The sequence below is a fragment of the Globicephala melas genome, chromosome 9 (assembly GCF_963455315.2).
Source record: "Globicephala melas chromosome 9, mGloMel1.2, whole genome shotgun sequence".
Lineage (NCBI taxonomy): Eukaryota > Metazoa > Chordata > Mammalia > Artiodactyla > Delphinidae > Globicephala > Globicephala melas.
Window position 1 is genome coordinate 43,838,597 of NC_083322.1, and position 18,815 is coordinate 43,857,411.

General features: G+C 40.2%; 1 protein-coding gene across 4 annotated transcripts in view; it reads right to left on the reverse strand.

Annotated features, from left to right (window-relative positions):
* Window positions 1–3,268: 3,268 nt before the first annotated feature.
* The window catches only part of AVL9 (AVL9 cell migration associated), a 63,512-nt gene continuing 47,965 nt past the window's right edge, over window positions 3,269–18,815 (reverse strand). For all 4 annotated transcript variants that reach the window (XM_060305438.1, XM_060305440.1, XM_060305441.1 and 1 more), the window contains exons 11-16: window positions 17,956–18,094; window positions 16,130–16,345; window positions 13,745–13,862; window positions 11,335–11,388; window positions 10,748–10,836; window positions 3,269–8,416 (exon numbers count right to left, since the gene is read on the reverse strand). In XM_060305438.1, the coding sequence (XP_060161421.1) occupies window positions 8,301–8,416; window positions 10,748–10,836; window positions 11,335–11,388; window positions 13,745–13,862; window positions 16,130–16,345; window positions 17,956–18,094 (732 nt within the window). In that variant the 3' untranslated portion in view covers window positions 3,269–8,300. The remainder of the gene's footprint in view (window positions 8,417–10,747; window positions 10,837–11,334; window positions 11,389–13,744; window positions 13,863–16,129; window positions 16,346–17,955; window positions 18,095–18,815) is intronic.

The window sequence follows — 18,815 nt, forward strand, 5'->3', positions numbered from 1 at the left end:
TAAAAAGTACTCAATTTTATTTGTACACAGGGAAATGCAAATTAAAACCCACAAGGAGATACCATCTTACACCCATCAAATCAGCAGAAATTTAAATTCCTGGTGATACCAAAGCATGGGAGACAATGTGGAACAATGTTGTTCTCATTCCCTGCTGGTGGGAGGGTAAAATGGTATCATCCCTTTGAAAAACAGGTTGGCATTAACTAAAAAGTTTGAAGAGATACATATTCCCATGACCCTGCAGTTTCATTCCCACATTTATACCCTAGAGAAAACATGCACAGGTGCACTGGGAGATGCATACTAGAAGGGTCAGAGCAGCACTGCTCTTCACATTAGCTTCAAACCAGAAACAACCAACGCCCACCCATAGCAGACTGGATAAACTGTGGTGCAGTCGTACAGTGGAACAGCTTATAAAGCAGTGAAAGAGAATGATCTCCTAAAACCAAAATTAAGCAGAAAAAGACAATACGAATGGTGTGATACCGTTTATACAAGTTCAAAAACAGACAAAAAATAACAATGCTGTTTGGGAAACATACACAGGAAGGAGGAGGTCGAATTATAAGAAAACGATTATCTCAAAAATCAGAAAACCAAACACATCTGGAGAAGGAAGAATTATGATCTGGGAGAGACACAAGGGGAAACGCATTTTAGGTGCGGGCACTATGCTATTTCTTGCCTGGGTACTAGTTGTGTGATTGGTTAAGCTTAATGTATACATTTCTTTTCTGTATGTGTATTTCGCACTTAAGTTGCCCGTCCCTTTCTTAAAGTTTTACTGGTTGAAAATCTCCAAGACAGAAGCACCTATTTGCGTGGTGCTCAATCAAAGCTGAGTCCAAGTATTTTAGAAGGAACTCCGAGTAGCCCCAGGGGAGACTTTGAAGAGCAAGAGAGGCTGGAGCTGACCTTCAGTTAAGTGTCTATCAGGGGTTCTCTCAATAATGCTTCTCCAACAACTAGAGGGGTGGGAAAGCGTGACCACAGCAAAGGTGTCACTTAGCCAGGGGGCTTGTGGAGGCCAGGGTGTCAGGAGAGAAGTTTGGGATGTTACTGTGTGGTGGACCCTGAGTGCCTGATTCAGGAATCTGGATTTAATTCTGTAGACAGTAAGTAGACTTGGAGGATTACCATGCAGCAAAGGGACAATTAAAAATACCCTAATGGGGCTTCCCTGGTGGCGCAGTGGTTGAGAATCTGCCTGCCAATGCAGGGGACACGGGTTCGAGACCTGGTCTGGGAAGATCCCACATGCCGCGGAGCAACTAGGCCCGTGAGCCACAACTACTGAGCCTGCGCATCTGGAGCTTGTGCTCCACAAGAAGAGAGCCCGCGATAGTGAGAGGCCCGCGCACCGTGATGAACAGTGGCTCCCGCTCGCCGCAACTAGAGAAAGACCTCGCACAGAAACGAAGACCCAACACAGCCAAAAATAAGTTAATTAATTAAAAAAAAAAAGTAACAAATGTTCAAGTACAACTGGTGTCTTAAAATAAACAAAAAACCCTAATGTCTTAGGGAGATGATTCTGGGTGTGAGGGGTAGGGTGGACTGAAAGTAGAGAAACTGATAAAGGCTCAGGCATAATAGACCAGGAATGACGGAAGTGAAGTTAGAAAGCGATGGAACGAAGACGAGTTACTGAGGAAGAACAGTAGGAACTTAGTGATGGAACAAACTTTTTCAAAAACTTATTTTCTGTTCTTTCCCAGCCCTTCCATTCTAAAGCTAACTCGAGAGAGATTCTGCTTTACAAGGACAAGTGACTGGAACCACGTAAGGTCAGAAGAGGACTAGCAGACACACTGATTTGATGCCGAGAGCCCAACTGAAGGCTTCAAAATTCCCTGCAACTACTGGAGAGTATTGCCAGGGTCGGGGGCCGGGGGGCGGGCAGGGAGGACAGAGGGTGGAGCCTTTTCAGCAGCAGCAGAGTTGTTTAATGGCGAGCAAGGAGTTTTTAACTTTTCATTATGGAAATTCTCAAACATACATTGACACCAGAATAGTCTAGCAAATCTCCTGGCTTCAACAATGATCAGTATGTTATCAAGTGGCTTTCGCCATTTTCCCACCCTCCACGTCAATGTGTCCCAGGAGGGAAGCCAGCTCTGGTGAAGGATAAAACATACACATTTAGAAACATTTGAATCTTAGTTTTTGTGTTAGGCTGGGATGTCAGTGGTTCCAAAACAGGTATACATGGGATCAAGAGCAAAGAGCACAACCATCTGGCTTTCCTGCCCCAGACACTCCCCGGCCTCTGAATCCACAGCCATACAAAGTGTGTTACCTGTGTTGGATGACCTTAGCCGCCTCGACTGGAGTTGGCTGTCGGTCACGCGACTGGAAGCTCCGCTGGGGATTTGTCGATTGTGAACTTGGACAGATCAGTCCTGCTGCAGAGCGGTTCCCTAAGCCTGTGATTACCACAGGAGGAGATGAGCCCTTCACAAAGTGTGGTTCCTTGGAAGAAACTGGCTCTATAATCCTGCTCTTTCCAGATGTTGCCAGGTTTGATCATTGCAACTCCCATTCTATCAGAATGAAGAGAAGGCAGCTCTGACCTGGGAGACGATGGGGGACCATCCCCTCACCACGGCAGAGCCTGAAGCGCAGCTGGAACAGGTCCTCGGAAAAGGGAGATGTTGGCGGTGTCGAGCTCTACTGCCCGAGTCACCTTGTCAGCTCCAGGCAGCAACAGTCCACGTTGTAAGAACACTGGTACCTTAAATTTAACCCTGTACTCAAGGCAGCGCACATTCCTGGGAACAAAGAAATTTGTCTCCTTCTTCTGTGAAGCTGTTTTGCAAAACAGCTATAAGGAAACCATGGTACATGGAAATACATATGTGAAAATGTGCTAGGAGTCCTCAGTGGAAACGTCAAGGTTATTCTGAAGCTCACCAGTACGGATGGAAAAATGGGTTGCTTGGGGCAATATCCTAGTCCCCTGGGGATTTCTGTCCGTGAGCATGTGACAAGATGTTACTGCACGACCAAACTCCGTTTGGTTGTACTCTGTGCAGCCCCAGGCACTAAACATTCTTGCTGCGAGGGTCACCACCTCACAAACTGAAGCACCACAAGTATTTTCAAAATGAGAGAGTAAAAAAAAAAAACGAGCAATGAGTCCTTTAGTTCCGCTGGTTTCCTAATAAACGAAGCTGGCCCTTCTCTCCAACTGTGAAGCAGGCCAGAAACCACACTGACAACATGAAGGGTACTTCTAGAAAAACAGGCCAAGTCCACTGTATGCAGGAGAAACAGGATAATTTTATTCTCATTTTTCCTTAAAATAAAGATACAGTAGAAGTTTTACAATTCAGTATGATTGGACGTGATTTATAATTTTAACATTTTTTAAAAAACAAATGACAACAGAAACAAAAGACTACTACAAATTATAAAACTACTAGAGCAAAGAGAAACTATCTTTCTAATCAAAACATGTACCACAGCTCTAAACTTCCTAAGAAAACTTTCTAAGATTTCTAAGCTAAACTTTCTTAGAATGGGGTTTGTGAAAAACCTTTAATCTCAAGTATTTAAACTATTCCTGTACCCACTAAATGCTTTCACCAACTTGTTAATCATATGCTTCCTAAATTTAGGAACCAGTGATCAAGTGGCCTGAAACAAGTCTTGATCCTATATTTCCAGCTATAAATTACTAATATTTAAAGAAAACAATATATTTTCTAAGCACGTAAGTTTTCTAAAAACTTCAATTACCTTTTCTGGCTCAGTACCTCACTGAAATGTTCAAATATTCATATTGCACACAAAAAAATTTGAGCAGCATACTATATGAGTGTGAGAAGCCGATGAAAAATAAGATTGAGGAAAATCCCTAAGTTGTGTCCCATTTAACATGATTTAAATATATAGTTTCTATATCTTTAATTAATATAAGTAAAAAGGTAATCTTTAGAACAGCACAGAGATACAAATGCATTAGCGTTTTACAAAATATATTCAATCCCTTATACGTCCAACAATCTTTTAGTTTTGGAGCTGCCATACAAGGGAGCTAGTTTCTTCTCCTTCATATGAAAGCAGGAAGTCATGTGTACAAAGTTATTTATATGAGAAGAATAAAGATCCACATTCCTTTTCTTTGTCCTTGACAAATATTTATGGAATGTTGGAAGTGATGAGAAAACAATTCCAATGTTATGAAGTCCAAAGACTTGGAATGAAAAAACTCGTAGTGGCACGCTGAGCTACACAGCATGACAATCATCTTCTAGAAACGAGGGTTGCGTTCTCTATCGTGTTTAGAGGCTACCACAGAACTGGGTGGAAAGGCCATGAATGACGTGCCACCTCTGGTCAAACAATCAGAGCATGCAAATGTCAATGCCATCTCAAGAGTCCCAACCAACTCCCTGATAAAATGACAGGCAACACTAACCGGCTACCAGCCTAACAGGCTACTTTCCCAAACTGCTGAAGCAGATAAAAGTTCAAGGGGTTCAGGATAAGTCCACTGGCCCCTCACAGGGCTGGGTGCTCCTAAACTCATCACCAGGCCTCAGGGAAAAGGACCACTGACTCTAACTTCCACAAAACAAATTAAAAACAAAAACTGCCCGCCAGGGAGATAAAGTTAAAGCCTCATTGTAAAACTCGTGGGCTTCCCTGGTGGTGCAGTGGTTGAGAGTCCGCCTGCCAATGCCGGGTACATGGGTTCGTGCCCCCGTCCAGGAAGATCCCACATGCCGCGGAGTGGCTGGGCCTGTGAGCCATGGCCGCTGAGCCTGCGCGTCCGGAGCCTGTGCTCCGCAACGGGAGACGCCACAACAGTGAGAGGCCTGCGTACAGCAACAACAACAACAACAAAAAACTCGTAACTAGCAGATGAAAAATTTAAGTTCTTCATAAAAGAATTATTATAACCTTTAGCATATTAAATAGTGCTCTCGGGCTTCCATGGTGGCACAGTGGTTAAGAATCAGCCTGCCAGTGCAGGGGACATGGGCTTGAGCCCACATGCCGCAGAGCAACTAAGCCCGTGCGCCACAACTACTGAACCTGCGAGCCACAACTACTGAGCCCACATGCCACAACTACTGAAGCCCGTGCTCCTAGAGCCCATGCTCTGCAACAAGAGAAGCCACCACAATGAGAAGCCCGCACACCGCAATGAAGAGTAGCCCCCGCTCGCCTCAACTAGAGAAAGCCTGCGCGCAGCTACAAAGACCCAACACAGCCAAAAATAAATAAATTTATACCAAAAGAAAAAAAGATACTGCTCTCAACGTACTTTCATTCAGATTTTAAAGGACCTTGTCTCTTGGGTTTGCAACTTCTCACCTCTCCCTTCCTAATTTGTTTTCTCCTTGCCTTTCTAAGTAAATCATTCTAAAAACAACAACAACAGAAAAAAAACAATGCTTAATATAGGACTTGGAAAGCAAGATAAGGTTGAGGAAATCACGCCATATGCTCTGGTTTGCTGCCCAAAGATACAGCTGCTGTGTTTCTTAAAGCAAAAAGTAGAAGAAAATTGTATTTTAGGGCCTGGGGGCTAGTAAATCACTAACAGATTTGGGGATAGACTATTCATACTCGTTATATGAGCCAAATGCAGATGTAAAATAACCCTAAGCCATCCTGTGACAGGCAACTTTTCCTATTCACTTAACTCAGGACACTTGGGTCAGCTTCAACCCTCTTTCCTTTACCTATGTCGTCATTACAGTGCCTAGCAGGAATTAAAGCACACCAGGGACATTTTCCAAACACTCTTTTTAAGTCACCTGGACAGGAGCGAGGTCTCCACCAAGCTATGGATGCAGTCTGTGTTGCCTGGCACACTCTGAAAAAGCCTGGCTGACCCTAGCTCCCTCGGGCCTACATAAAGGCACTCAGTCCTCAGACAAAAACACTGTGGCCAAGCAAAGCACACACCTTTTCCAGTGAGTTGTCCAAAGACAGCCACACCAGTGTTGGCTCCACTCACAGAGCCAGTGGCTAGAGGAGGCTACTGCTTCCAGGCTGGACGCTGGGCTGAAGCCAGGAACCCAAACTTGAAGCACGTAGGCTCCCGGGACCAGGGGCCAGGCTTCCTGCCTGCAACTGTGCTGGCTGACCCAGGGCCCCCCAGCAGCAACGTAATAGCCTGCACTTCCTGAAGATGCCCATACCTTCTAGAACCTGAAGGAAATAGAGTTATGGTCTTTTGACCATTTCTATGACAAAAGTTCTATCTTCTGAAATACTCACTTTATGTTGAAAGCCAGTTAAATGACCACTGTAAATAAGAGTTGAACTCTTAACCAGAAACATGAATAGAAAGTTCCATTAAGGTGTATATAAAATAGGGAGTGATACTAAAGCAAAGTTAAACTTTATGTAACTTGTTTTATTTCAGTGGGATTCCAAAGTGGATTGGACTTCTTGGAATAGTGAGGGATGAGAATTCACCCCAATTATACAAGCTATACAAACGAAAGGAGGAACCAGCAGCGTGCTGGCTGACCCCTCACAGCACTCTTAGCGCCGTGAACAGCCTGGCGGTCGAGAGTAGCAACTGCGTACCGATACACTATCACACTTTACTCAACAATGCGGCCTCACGAAAAAATAAGATGTTAGTCTCAGTGCAACTTTAAAGTATCTTTTAAAGTTTTGTTTGGTACTACTTTCTTCTCTTCAAATAGTATTTCCTGAGAAAGCAAACTTTCCTAGCAGAAGTGGAATTAATACAGTTCTCACAATAAGCCCTTTACCTTGAGTTATTATACTCAAAGGGAAGTACGCTTTTAGGTGTGCAGGACTTGTGTTAAAACACAAATTGGAAATTTTAGGGATATTTAGATTATGTCCCTATGTTTCGTTTCACACGCCCTAGTAGTGCTTTTTATACAAACATTTCTTAAAGGGTAAATCAAATATAATCAAGCGTCCTCCCTAATTAGGTCCCCGATTTTCTCAATACTCTTTATATCAAATGTAGATTATACTCATGATGTATTTTCCAAGTATCTGAAAAAGCAGTCTGTCGCCTGTAAGTACTCCCTGAGAACACCCAGCCAAAGTCCCCTTGAAAAGCAAATGAGAGCTGAGCCTGGCAGCCACATGAGGTCTAGTTGTGTAAAAATATTCAGTAGTGAGCACACCTGTGTCTAAAATGAACCCAGGTGTCCTTCATGAAACATGACTGATGTCATGGCTGTAGTTTTCTTCTCTTGCTTTTCTAAATGTGAGCCAAGATGAGATTTCTGTTTAATATTTACAGATCATCTGGCTTTTGGAAGGGGGTAGAGATTGATTACATGAGGATTTTCTATCAGGGAAGTAGGAAGGCCAAGCGCCCTGAAAAGCTTTATGAAGATTAAGACTAAGAAAAAACCTGTAAGTCTGTAAACACCCAATGGAAAACTGTTCAAAAGAAGAAATAGAAGGCACAAACTCTGGGTTAAAAAATGCATGTAAAGATTGCAACATTACTACAGCCAATAGAACTAACACCTAGATCTTTAAAAGTCTTGCCCTAAATACACACTCAGTTAAACTGCTTGAACACCGCTATAACCGTCACCATGCTGTTTCTTTGCACATCTACTCGAACGATTAGAAAAAGGAAGAAAGCACAGTGACCCTCCTTGACACCTCAAAGCAAGTGCTTAGGATTGGGAAAGAATAAATTAAAAGCACAAAACAAAACACTCCATCCTCAGAACTACCACCTCTGACTTCCACGGTTTCTAGGAGGAAGTGAAGTGATAAATGTATTTTGTGGGTAGAAAACCAACAAACAAAAAATCCTCATATAACTCAGCAAGATAATAATGAAGGGCTGGATTATATGCCCCCTTACTGTTAAATGTAAGCACATTTTAGGGCCCACTTTAGAGAAATTAAAATAGTAATATAACTTAATCTTAGCACATATAAATAGCCATCTGGATATTCAAACAGCAACAACAGAACAAAATTTACACCAAGTAAAAACTTTTCTAAAGTAAACAAATGTATAATATCAGAACTCAGAATTCATTAGAACGTTCACTGTGTTTCAATCAGGCTCAGACTGAAATAAAAGTAGTCAATTTAAACCCCAACCTGGGAAGCCGTCCCTGCTACGCTTGTGGTTTCGTCTTTTCAGCATCCCGTGACATTCATTTACACAGAGGGCAACCGTCCCTGTAAACAGTTCGACCTATTGGTCCCTGCTGTGGACCTGTGGTCGATGAAGAGGAACAGTCTGGGAGCAGCAGACAGACAGGGGATGCTTAAACCTAAGAAAGCGACAGCAGCTTCTGGGTGGCTTGCTCCGCTCAGGGTTTCCCGTCAGGCAGCTCAGTGAGACTCTGTGGAGTGGAACTGGTGAAAGTAGAAAGCCATGAAGACATGGCTGTCTTTGCACTGGAAAAAGCTCCTCCAACTGACTGGCCTGAATGGAAAGAAGGGGAAAAACAAAAGGAAAAAATGTCTTCACTTTTGTTAAGAGACACTGAAAAACCAATGTTAATTAATAAATGTTAATTAACTGCAACCGATATGTTAATAGTTACTAAAATACCATTTACACTTCTAGTTTCAAAATAATCCCTTACCATGGGAATGTCTAAGAGGAACCTGGATAATGCCAGGGTGTAAGACCCTGCTCTCCTAAGCATTTTGAAAATCTTGAGCAAACTCTTTCCTCAATACCCACTGTGCCAGACCAGTGGTTCTCAGCACTGGCTGTGCAGCAGAATGACTCGGAGAGCTGAAAAAGTCCTATGAGCTCTCTGTACCCTAAATCCAAGTTGATAACTAAAAACCACCTGCAGGGAAGAGTTGTTAGGCTGCTTAGGGAAATTTGGTTTTGTCATCTAAAATGATGTTGCATCAAATGAAGACACACAGAGCTCTATCTGCCTGAGGTCTGTTCTGTTTTTAAGAGCGTTATCTCGTGTTAAAGTGAAATTATTTAAGCTGAATCATCCATACTCACTATGCCTGAAGAAGGGAGTGTGGAAGAAGAGAATAGGCCTTAGAATTTAAATATCAGCAGCATCACTAAAAATTAACTACCAACTGACATCATATAACTATGATGAAGTAGAATTTTCCTACTTTTCCATAGTGATGGGGCTATGTGCCTTGTGTTTCTCTTCTAAGACGAGTGTGTGGAGTAGTTCTCTCACCCTGTCTATCTCTGGATATACAGAACGTTAGAGCTACGAGGACCCCTGCAGAGATCACTTAGTTCTGGGGCTTTTGAGTTGTGTTCAGTAAGGGTTAGCCAAGCTCCCTCAGGAGGTAAGAAAGGAGACGGGTCCTATTTTCAATACTGATATGACAAAGCAAACATAGCCAAATGTAAATAATCAGTGAATCTGAGATAACTGGGAGTTCCTTGTAGACTGTTGCACAATTTAAGTTTGAAATAATATAAAAATAAAAAGTTAAAAATATAGAAAAGAGGGAACAAGAAGTTTCTTTACAAAGGGTATGGAATAATCTTCAAAATATTTTAAGTGAAAAAAGGTACAGAAGGGTGTATACAACAGCATGCTACCATTTGTCTGGCTTTGGTATCAGGGTAATACTGGGCTAAGTAAATGAGTTGGGGAGTATTACCTCAACCACTACTTTCTGAAAGAGTTTGTATAACAGTAGCATTATTCCTTAAATGTTTGATAAAATTCATAAGTGAAGCCATCTGTGTTTAGATTATATTTAAAACCTTGTGGCAAGCTTTTAAATTTTAATTCAACTTATTTAATAGATATAGGGCTATTCAGATTTTCTATTTCTTTACTGCATTGGTTTTGGCGATTTGAGTCTTTCAAGGAAATTGTAGATTTTACCTAAGTTGTTGAAAAATTGGCATAAAATTATTCACAATATTATTATCCTTTTAATTTCTGTAAGATCTACAGTGGTGTCCCCTCTTTCATGCCCAATACTGGTAATTTGTATCTTCTTTTTCTCTTTATTAGTCTAAAAGGTTTCACTAATGTTGTTGATTTTTTCATAAAAACAACTGTTGGTTTCACTGATCTTCTTTATTGTGTGATACTACCTTAAAAGACGGCAACTCCTAATGCCTACTTTATTATTATGGCTCTCTACTATTTATAAAGAACTGTGGGCTGGGACTTCCCTGGTGGCACAGTGGTTGGGAAACCGCCTGCCAATGCAGGGGACATGGGTTCGAGCCCTGGTCTAGGGAAGATCCCACATGCCGCGGAGCAACTAAGCCCGTGAGCCACAACTACTGAGCCTGCGCTCTAGAGCCCATGACCCACAACTACTGAAGCCCGTGCGCTTAGAACCCGTGCTCCGCAACAAGAAGCCACCGTGCTCCGCAAAAAGAAGCCACCGCAATGAGAAGCCCGTGCACTGCAACGAAGAGTAGCCCCTGCTGGCCGCAACTAGAGAAAGCCCGTGTGCAGCCAAAAATAAATAAATTAATTAATTAAAAAAAAAAAAAAAAAAAACAAGAACTGTGGGCAGCTCAGGGAATGGAGGAAAAACTCCAGAGAAGCTTGAATCCTGGTAACAGAACAGACAGGACAAAATTTGCTAAACTTGGTTTGACATCATCTAGTGCCACAAGAATTGTTTTAATGAATAAGCCCAAAATTTAAAACAAAAACCTCTGTATTCGACCATCTTGCATTATTATGTGATACACAGATCTCTACAACTTTATGTTTTTATCAATGACATATTGAGGATAGAGAAGAGATGTGTTATGATTCCAATCTGTTCCTGCCCAAGACATCCTTACCAACAGCTTTTCCTGTTTGCACAACATTCCGACTCGTTGTGACCATGACGTTTCCAAGTTTTTTGCCACGTTCACTGTTTTGAACAGAACTGAGTAAAGGAGAGGAATGTTAAGTACAATTTTAAAAAATTTCTCAGGTATACATTCACCACTCCATAACCATCCCTCAAATCAGTACTGCGAAAAGAAGCTAAATAATGCATTATTTGTTATGCATCAATTAATTTACTAACATTCTAAGCATGTGAATCTTCAGAAAACACTAAAAGAATACGCAGATGAGCCAAAAAGTGGTAAGGGCGTAAGGATGCATGCTTAACTCTTCCTACAGTCACAATATGCTAAAGTAACTTCACCAGAACAAAAATGGCAAATCTGGCTATTAGTTCACACCATTCTCCATGAAACAGCAGTGTTTTCACTTTGAAACATACACACTGCTGAGCTAGAGAATGTTATGCACATATTTGGTTACTATTTGAAGCACAAGTCTGTGAAGTGGAGAAAAACAATTCCCAATTAGCAATGAAGCACATGGCATACATTCAGACGTAAGACTGTTCCTAGTATTTTCCCTAAATACTCACTGTGAGAATCTTAACTTCATGTCTGACACTGAATACTGGCCTTGGAAAGGATGGCTGTAAAACAAAGTTTGAGTTTAGACTATGAGTATTTCACCAATAAAGCTGCAACACAGTTATCACATGGAAGAATCAGGAAACCTCCCTCGCAGGGGTGACTCAGCCGGGTGGCAGTGCTCCAAATGAGATATAGGAAACAGGGCTTTGATCACAGCTCTCCACTTAACAGTTATGTAAGTCCCTCTGAGCTTATGTCCTTGCTTGTAAAATAGGTGTGCTTTTTTCCTTGGGTGGGGATGGTTTGTGTTAGTGCTGCCCTAATGTTCTGAGTTACCTGGTCTGGGGTGGGGCCCAAGCACCGACATTTTTAAAATCAGGCAACCTGATCAACTTTACACTATAAAAGAAGGCATCAATAAATATTCAAATTCTTATCTCATACGCAGGGGTCTCTCTGTCAATGTCTAACAAAGAAAGTGACCTAGAGAAATTTGTAGCCGCTTATTGAAATATCAAAATGCTATTTATGGCTTTTCAAATGAAAACAAATTGATATATTGGCCATGTTAAGCATACGTTAACAAACCCTCTTTTTCTGGATTTCTGAGTCTCCGGTTGGAAAGAATTGAGAGATTAGTTCATCATTTTCTATTCCTGCAAACACTGTGCTTAAAGGATGAAACATGCCTGCTGCTTTTAAGGGAAGTCAGAGGACTACCTTCTCCGATCTTTAGGAGTTGAAGAAAGGGTTTCATAGATCTCAAACCTTACATTTAGTTTTGAATATTTCCAAATTATACCCCCTGCTGACAGTTGAAGACTATCATTTCTTGTTTTGAATTTGGTGAAAATCTGCTGATGGTCATATCTGCATAATTTCCCTACCTTTTTTTTTTCCTGGCCCTTTTCTTCAGCTTTCTCCTCAATCTAAGTAACCGCAATTTATTTACATATTTTTAAAAGTATTGTTTTTACATTCCTTTAAAACACATTCCAGCTAATCCTCATATGGACCTGCAACACAATCTGTCGAGCTGCTTCAAGTTAAAGGCACTACAGCAGACGCAGGGGCTGCGTAACGATCTGACCAGGCTAAGGGTCAGAGTACCGGGGAGGAGACCAAACTACGAACGGTCACTCCCCCAGCACTACCACAAGGAGCACCGCCAGGCAAACAAACTCACATCTGTTTCTCCTTATTACTCTCTAGAACACAGACCTTGTGGTTAGTGAGGGAGAAAACTCTGAACTCTTAGTCCTTTCATTTAATACCATTAAAACGCTTGTGCCTTTTAATTCTCTATGTTTTTACCACACCCAAATGGCAACATAGGTTTCTGCTACAGCCCAGTATGAGGATTAAATTCCCCCAAATCGGTCCTGAACCTAGTCATTGTTCTTGATAGGTACAAAATATTGGCAGACATGTTCTCCCAAACCCTGCTTCCTTACAGATGCTTCTGCAAGTTACTATGACATAATTCCTGGGTTTTGTATTTGTAGCACCACTTAAATCACATCCCCAGTTGAGCTAAGTTTACCATAGTTCCCAAATAATATGGTAATCAGTACTAAGTTGATTTTTGTCAGATTCTCACCGAGAAGTAAAGTTTAAAACACAAATGAAAACAAACGTTCAGCGTATACTTGTATTGTAAATAAAAAATTATATATTTTAATTTAGAAAAGAAGTTGCCAAGATGTACGCATTATATTAATTGATCTCCTTAGACGCTACTCTGCCATTCACATAGTATTATTTCTTAATGGCCCCACTCCCCAGCATGTTTAAATGTCTTTCACATGGGATAAAGTCTTTGCCCAGCAGTCGGCACTGTGACAGGTATTAAATTTTGTTGGATCTAGAATCTGATGTGGAAACTGCATCAGATTTGACTGCAAATCTAGGAGTTTAAATATTAACTTTAGTTGTTCACACTTCATATTTTAAAATAACCTCTCAGTTTAAAAAAATAAAAATAAATAAAATAAAATAACCTCTCAGTTTTAACCAGTGCTATTTCCCTCAAGGGTTCTGTCTTGTTTGACCATTCTGCTGAGGCAGAGATCCAGCGAAAGGGAGGGAAGAACCATGAGGTAGGAGGATCCTCACAGGCCAGGACTTTGTCTCCAAATCACGCTGGAAGCTGGGAGAAATGTTAGTGCTTCCAAAATGCCTTGTGCTTTGTGGGTAAGAAGTGTGAATAGGGAAGCAGTTTTCAGCTGCTTCTCTGTACTTGGGAGCCTTTTTATAAAAATCTACTCAGGGAGATTCTTGAAGATATTCACAATATCATCAGAGTTAAGATATGATTTTCTTTTCTTTTTTTTTTAAAAAAGATATGATTTTCTTTATGCTGGGGCACACTTAGTAAGTGAACCACCTCTATCAACCTTCAGAGGATGTGCTTACTTTGGATTTATTTCTGCAAGTGCTGGATGCTTGTTGCTGTTCCAGACCCTGTAGTTGTGAGTGTTCTTCCATGCTGTAACAAAGGTCGTCCCATAGTCTGATAAGATCTTTTCATTATCTGTCAAGTAAATATTTGAAAGTTGAGCTGGACTGTAGTCAGTCAGGGATGTAAAGATTAATAACCTAAACCAGTAAAGAAATGGCTTTAGCCTCCCTGTCCCCCTGCTTTCTTGGGGAGACAGCCTACCAGATGTTAGGAATCTTGGGTCTAATTCCAGAAATCCTGTTAAGAAGTGATGTGGCCTTTGGTAAGTCACTTACTCACTAAGAATTTCATTTTTCTTACTAGAAAATAAGGAGGTTGAGCCAAATATTTTCTAAGGTTCCTTAAAACTCCAAAATATTTCCAAGTTCTCCTTACCAAGGTAAGGAGGCATAGTATTATTTATTAAAATCTATAGGCTGGACAGTGGGTTAAACATACTGATGTCTACACATGGAGCAGGCAATTAGGGTATCTTTTCATCTTCTCACAAATGCCATTTTTCTAAGAAAGGCAATTAGAAAGAATACATTAATTGGTTCTTTTTAGACACTATTTACTTTTCTTTGCCTCACTATTCAGTGAAACTTACTCTTGAGTTTCCATGCATTTCACAGTCGAAATACTTAAAATAACAAGGAGATTTTTCATATATTTAATGCTTAAAACTTTTTGGCTTTATCACTATCGAGGCGAAGCTTCAATGAGGAGCGTTTCTTCTACTTGGAAGGATAGAAAAGGTTTTGAGGACTGATTCAAATAGCTATTGCTTCATATGTTAACTTCAAGTTGCTTGCTTTGAGGGTGAAACATGTGACTTTTTTTGCTGGGAGAGGAAGAGAAGGACATAACACGGTTCTGTATGCAGCATAAGGAAGTTCTTTTAAGAACATACTCCTCAAACAGCTCATTGGTCTGAATTTCCTTTAAGAGCTTGGGCCTGAGCCAGACTTCTTGGGCTGAAGTCCCAGCTCAGCCTCTTACCAGGTGGAAGAGCAAACTATTTAACCTCTCTATCCCTCACTTTCTCTTCTTTAAAATGAGGATGACACAGTATCTACCTCTAGGATTGCTGGGAGGATGAAATGAGTTAGCAGATGTTAAGTGCTCAAAAAAGGGGGTGCTGCACATGTTAAACGTTCCCCCCAAAAGTTAGCTACTATGTATTACTCAGTGCTCACAGCTACCCGGGCAAATATTTTTAAGAAGTAAATTAATTACTCAGGAAGCTACATGGCTGGTGGAGACTTGGGTTTTCTTACTAGATAAACTGAATGATTCTGGGTTAGAGGATTTAATTTTGGGGTCTCAGCTGCTACAGCTATAGAAGAGGCAGACATTCAAAAAAAAAATCCCATTAGCAAATAAGGAGTCGCTCCATTAGCTTTCCTAGCGAATGAAGAACATGCCCGAAGCCTGAGTTTAAAACTATATATATTATGTGAAGAACTAACCTGGGAGGTGGCAGTAGTGAGGTTGATTTAAAAATCTACTAACACAACAATGTGAAGGTACTTAATGTCACTGTGGAACGATACACTCATAAATGGTAACGATGGTAAATTTTAGGTTATGTGGATTCCACTACATTTTTTAAAAAAGCAACTGTGAAATAGTTGGATAATTGAAAAGAAGGAAAACCAAAAGCTCTATACTCTTTTAACACCACCACCACCAAAGCTAATGAATATATGCCAAGTGTCCAGGGTGGTAGGTGTCCATGGTGTGAGAGCTCATTGCAGAGCTTCATTTTCTCATTGTATATATTCTTTTCCATGGGGAATGAGATAATTTTAACTCAGCAGTGATTCTATGTTTGCCTGTTCCATTTTAACCACTTAATAGGGATAAAATTTCTCAGAATGGGGGATAAATTTGAAGGTCTAATCACTCAGAATGTGATTTTCAATGATTTCTATTTTTTATATTTCTCTTTTCACCCATTATATATCTTAACATGTAAGCAGTGTTTATAAATAGCACTCAAATACTGATATACCCTTCCATATGGTGGAATACTAAGGGGCCATGTAAAAAGTGACGAAAATCTGCATTTACTCTCTTGATAATATGTTTATGTTTCTATTATAAAGAAAAACTAAGTTATAAAAAACATGAAAAACGTTATCCATGTTTGTAAAAGGACTACCACAAATACCACAAAACTAAAATCCAAAACACAGGCTTAGAAAAAGGTCTAGAAGGATATCAAGTACTCAAAATGCAAAGAGTAGTTAAGTCTGTATAAGGGAGTGACAGGTAATTTTTCATAAACTTGTTTCTTATGCAATTCAAAACATCGTAAGAGTTACAAAATGAGCAAGAGGCTGTGAGCTCCTTACCTAACTGCAGTGTGGCGGCCAGCAGTGCATGGATGTAGACTGCAAACTGGGCTCGAATCCATTCGTCACCTCCCTCCCAGCCCGTGCCATCCAGGAAGACATCATCTCGGTTCTCGGTCACATGCCTCACTAGGTAATCTGCGAACCTTAGGTCTGCAGTGGTTGGGTTAAGCAGCTTCCTGAGTTCTGGATCATGGATCTGGATCAGAGCTTCTTCTACCTAGAGGGTACCCGGGTATAAGTCAGAGTCTGGGCATTCACGCAGATATCCATGCCACACTTTAAAGAGTAACTACTGGGAAGTTGGAGCTGGAAATAAAAAATATGAATAACAGCGTTCTCAAAAGGTGAGCCTAAGAAAGAGACAGGTTTTTTACACTGAAGTTTTTTTTTCTTTCACTATTTTAAAAATGCTCATTTTCTGTTCTTAGAAAATATATGCATAAATATTTAATCTTGAATTATAGAAGTAATTCACGTTGACTGAATATTTTGGAAAATATAGAAATGTATAGTTAAAATCACCTTTTTCATACAAACAGAAATGAATACAATTAAATATAATTCCTAAAAATTTTTCCTTTGATTGCACAGACACTTTGGAATATTTTTATTATGTAATACTTGATACAGAAAGAAATATATGTAACTTACAGGTTAGTTTTAAAGTATAATAATAAAACAAATACCCATGAACTTGCCAACCAACTTCAGAGCTAGAATGCAACCAATAATGTTGAGAAAACTCTGTGGTCCTCCCATCTGTATCCTCCTGCCTTGGAAAGTATATGTATTTTTCTCCCTCAAAATTGGGATACATATAGCTTTGAATCCCAGATTTTTCATTTATTGTATTATAAACGTTTTCCCAGGAGGCACATTCTGGTACTTTGTTAGAAACTACAAAAAACTTAGGGTGGCCAAAATTACCCTCACACATTTGTAAAAATTAATTGTAAAATTGAACAAATTATTTAAATTTCTTATATATTAATAAAATGTCAAATATTTTTCTCTAGTTCCTTCCTCTTGATATTGGGGCATATTAAACAAGTTAGAAGTATTTAAAATATTTATACGATAAACACATTTTAATTGTGAGACTGTAGTAGGACCAGATTGCCTAGGTAGGAATCCTGGCTCATCCAGTTAGTAGCTGTCTGATCTCTCTGTTCCTTAGCTTCTGCAGGTGTAATACAGACAGTAACAATGCCTATTTCAAAGGTTGTTATGAAAACCAGACCAGTTCATATACCTAAGGCGCTTAGGATGCCTGGCAAAGGAAGCAACTATTACCACGATTAGTATTATTACTATGCCCCAAATTCCAATTAAGAAAGAAGGAATCAGAAATAGAAAAACAAATACCGTATGCTAACACATATATATGGAATCTAAAGAAAAAAAAAAGATTCTGAAGAACCTAGGGGCACGACAGGAATAAAGACACAGACGTAGAGAACGGACTTGAGGACACGGGGAGGGGGAAGCTGGGATGGAATGAGAGAGTGGCATGGACATATATACACTACCAAACGTAAAATAGATATCTAGTGGGAAGCAGCCGCATGGCACAGGGAGATCAGCTTGGTGCTTTGTGACCACCTAGAGGGGTGGGATAGGGAGGGTGGGAGGGAGGGAGATGCAAGAGGGAGGAGAAATGGGGATATATGTATATATATAGCTGATTCACTTTGTTGTACAGCAGAAACTAACACACCATTGTAAAGCAACTATACTCCAATAAAGACATTAAAAAAAAAGAAAAACAAAAAGAAAGAAGGAAAACAGACCAGCGGTGTCAAGGACCCACACTCATATGTAACCTACTTCCACAATGGCATCACTGAGGTGTTTCTGTTGTCGAAAAAGGATGTTAGTAGCTCCAGCAACAAATCCTCGAATGGTGACATCAGAGAGAAGATGATGCTGCTGCAATGCCATATAAGGCAAACACAGATATCCCTGAATTACAAGAGTAATAGAAAATATTAGAAAAGTAATGGAACAGCCCGTCTCTCCTCAAGCCTAGAAAGCTAATAGTAGGAAAAAAAACTCCCCATCTTTCCCCAACCCCACACCATTCCTAACACAGCTGATCTTTGACTCAATACAATAATATTCCAATAATAATAACCATAGGTCCCCATGAATGGTCAATCTTGGCAAAATGGTCTACCATGAAGGTTGTCTTACTTGACCACTTTGTTCCTCAGTTCAAATTAAAAGCCTCCACTGTAACTAACAAACCGAATTTTTTTTCATTTAGGAAATGAAGTATTAAGCCCATTAAAAAGTATGTTGTTTACTAGAAAGCTGTTTGTTCTTCCAGTAAAATTTTAAAACACATGCATTTGCACATAACCAGCAAAGTACTATTATAAGAAGAGCAAACACTGCATAGCAATTATTTTACTGTCCTATTGTTTAAAATTATGCAGCAGTATTTCAAGACACTTGCTACTAAATGTTTAAAGCACAAATGACAGTGGCAGTAGTGTATTTAATTGCTTTCCATTTGAATTGCATTTGAAAATACCATTGCCCTGAAAATTATACTTTAACCACCAAGCCACAGCAGGGAGTTAAGTGTACAGAAAGCAGCCTATACCCTGAAAATAAAGGTGTTAGCACCAGAGTGATGCACTGAAGGAGGAAATGGAATTTCTGCTGAAAGATTCTATAT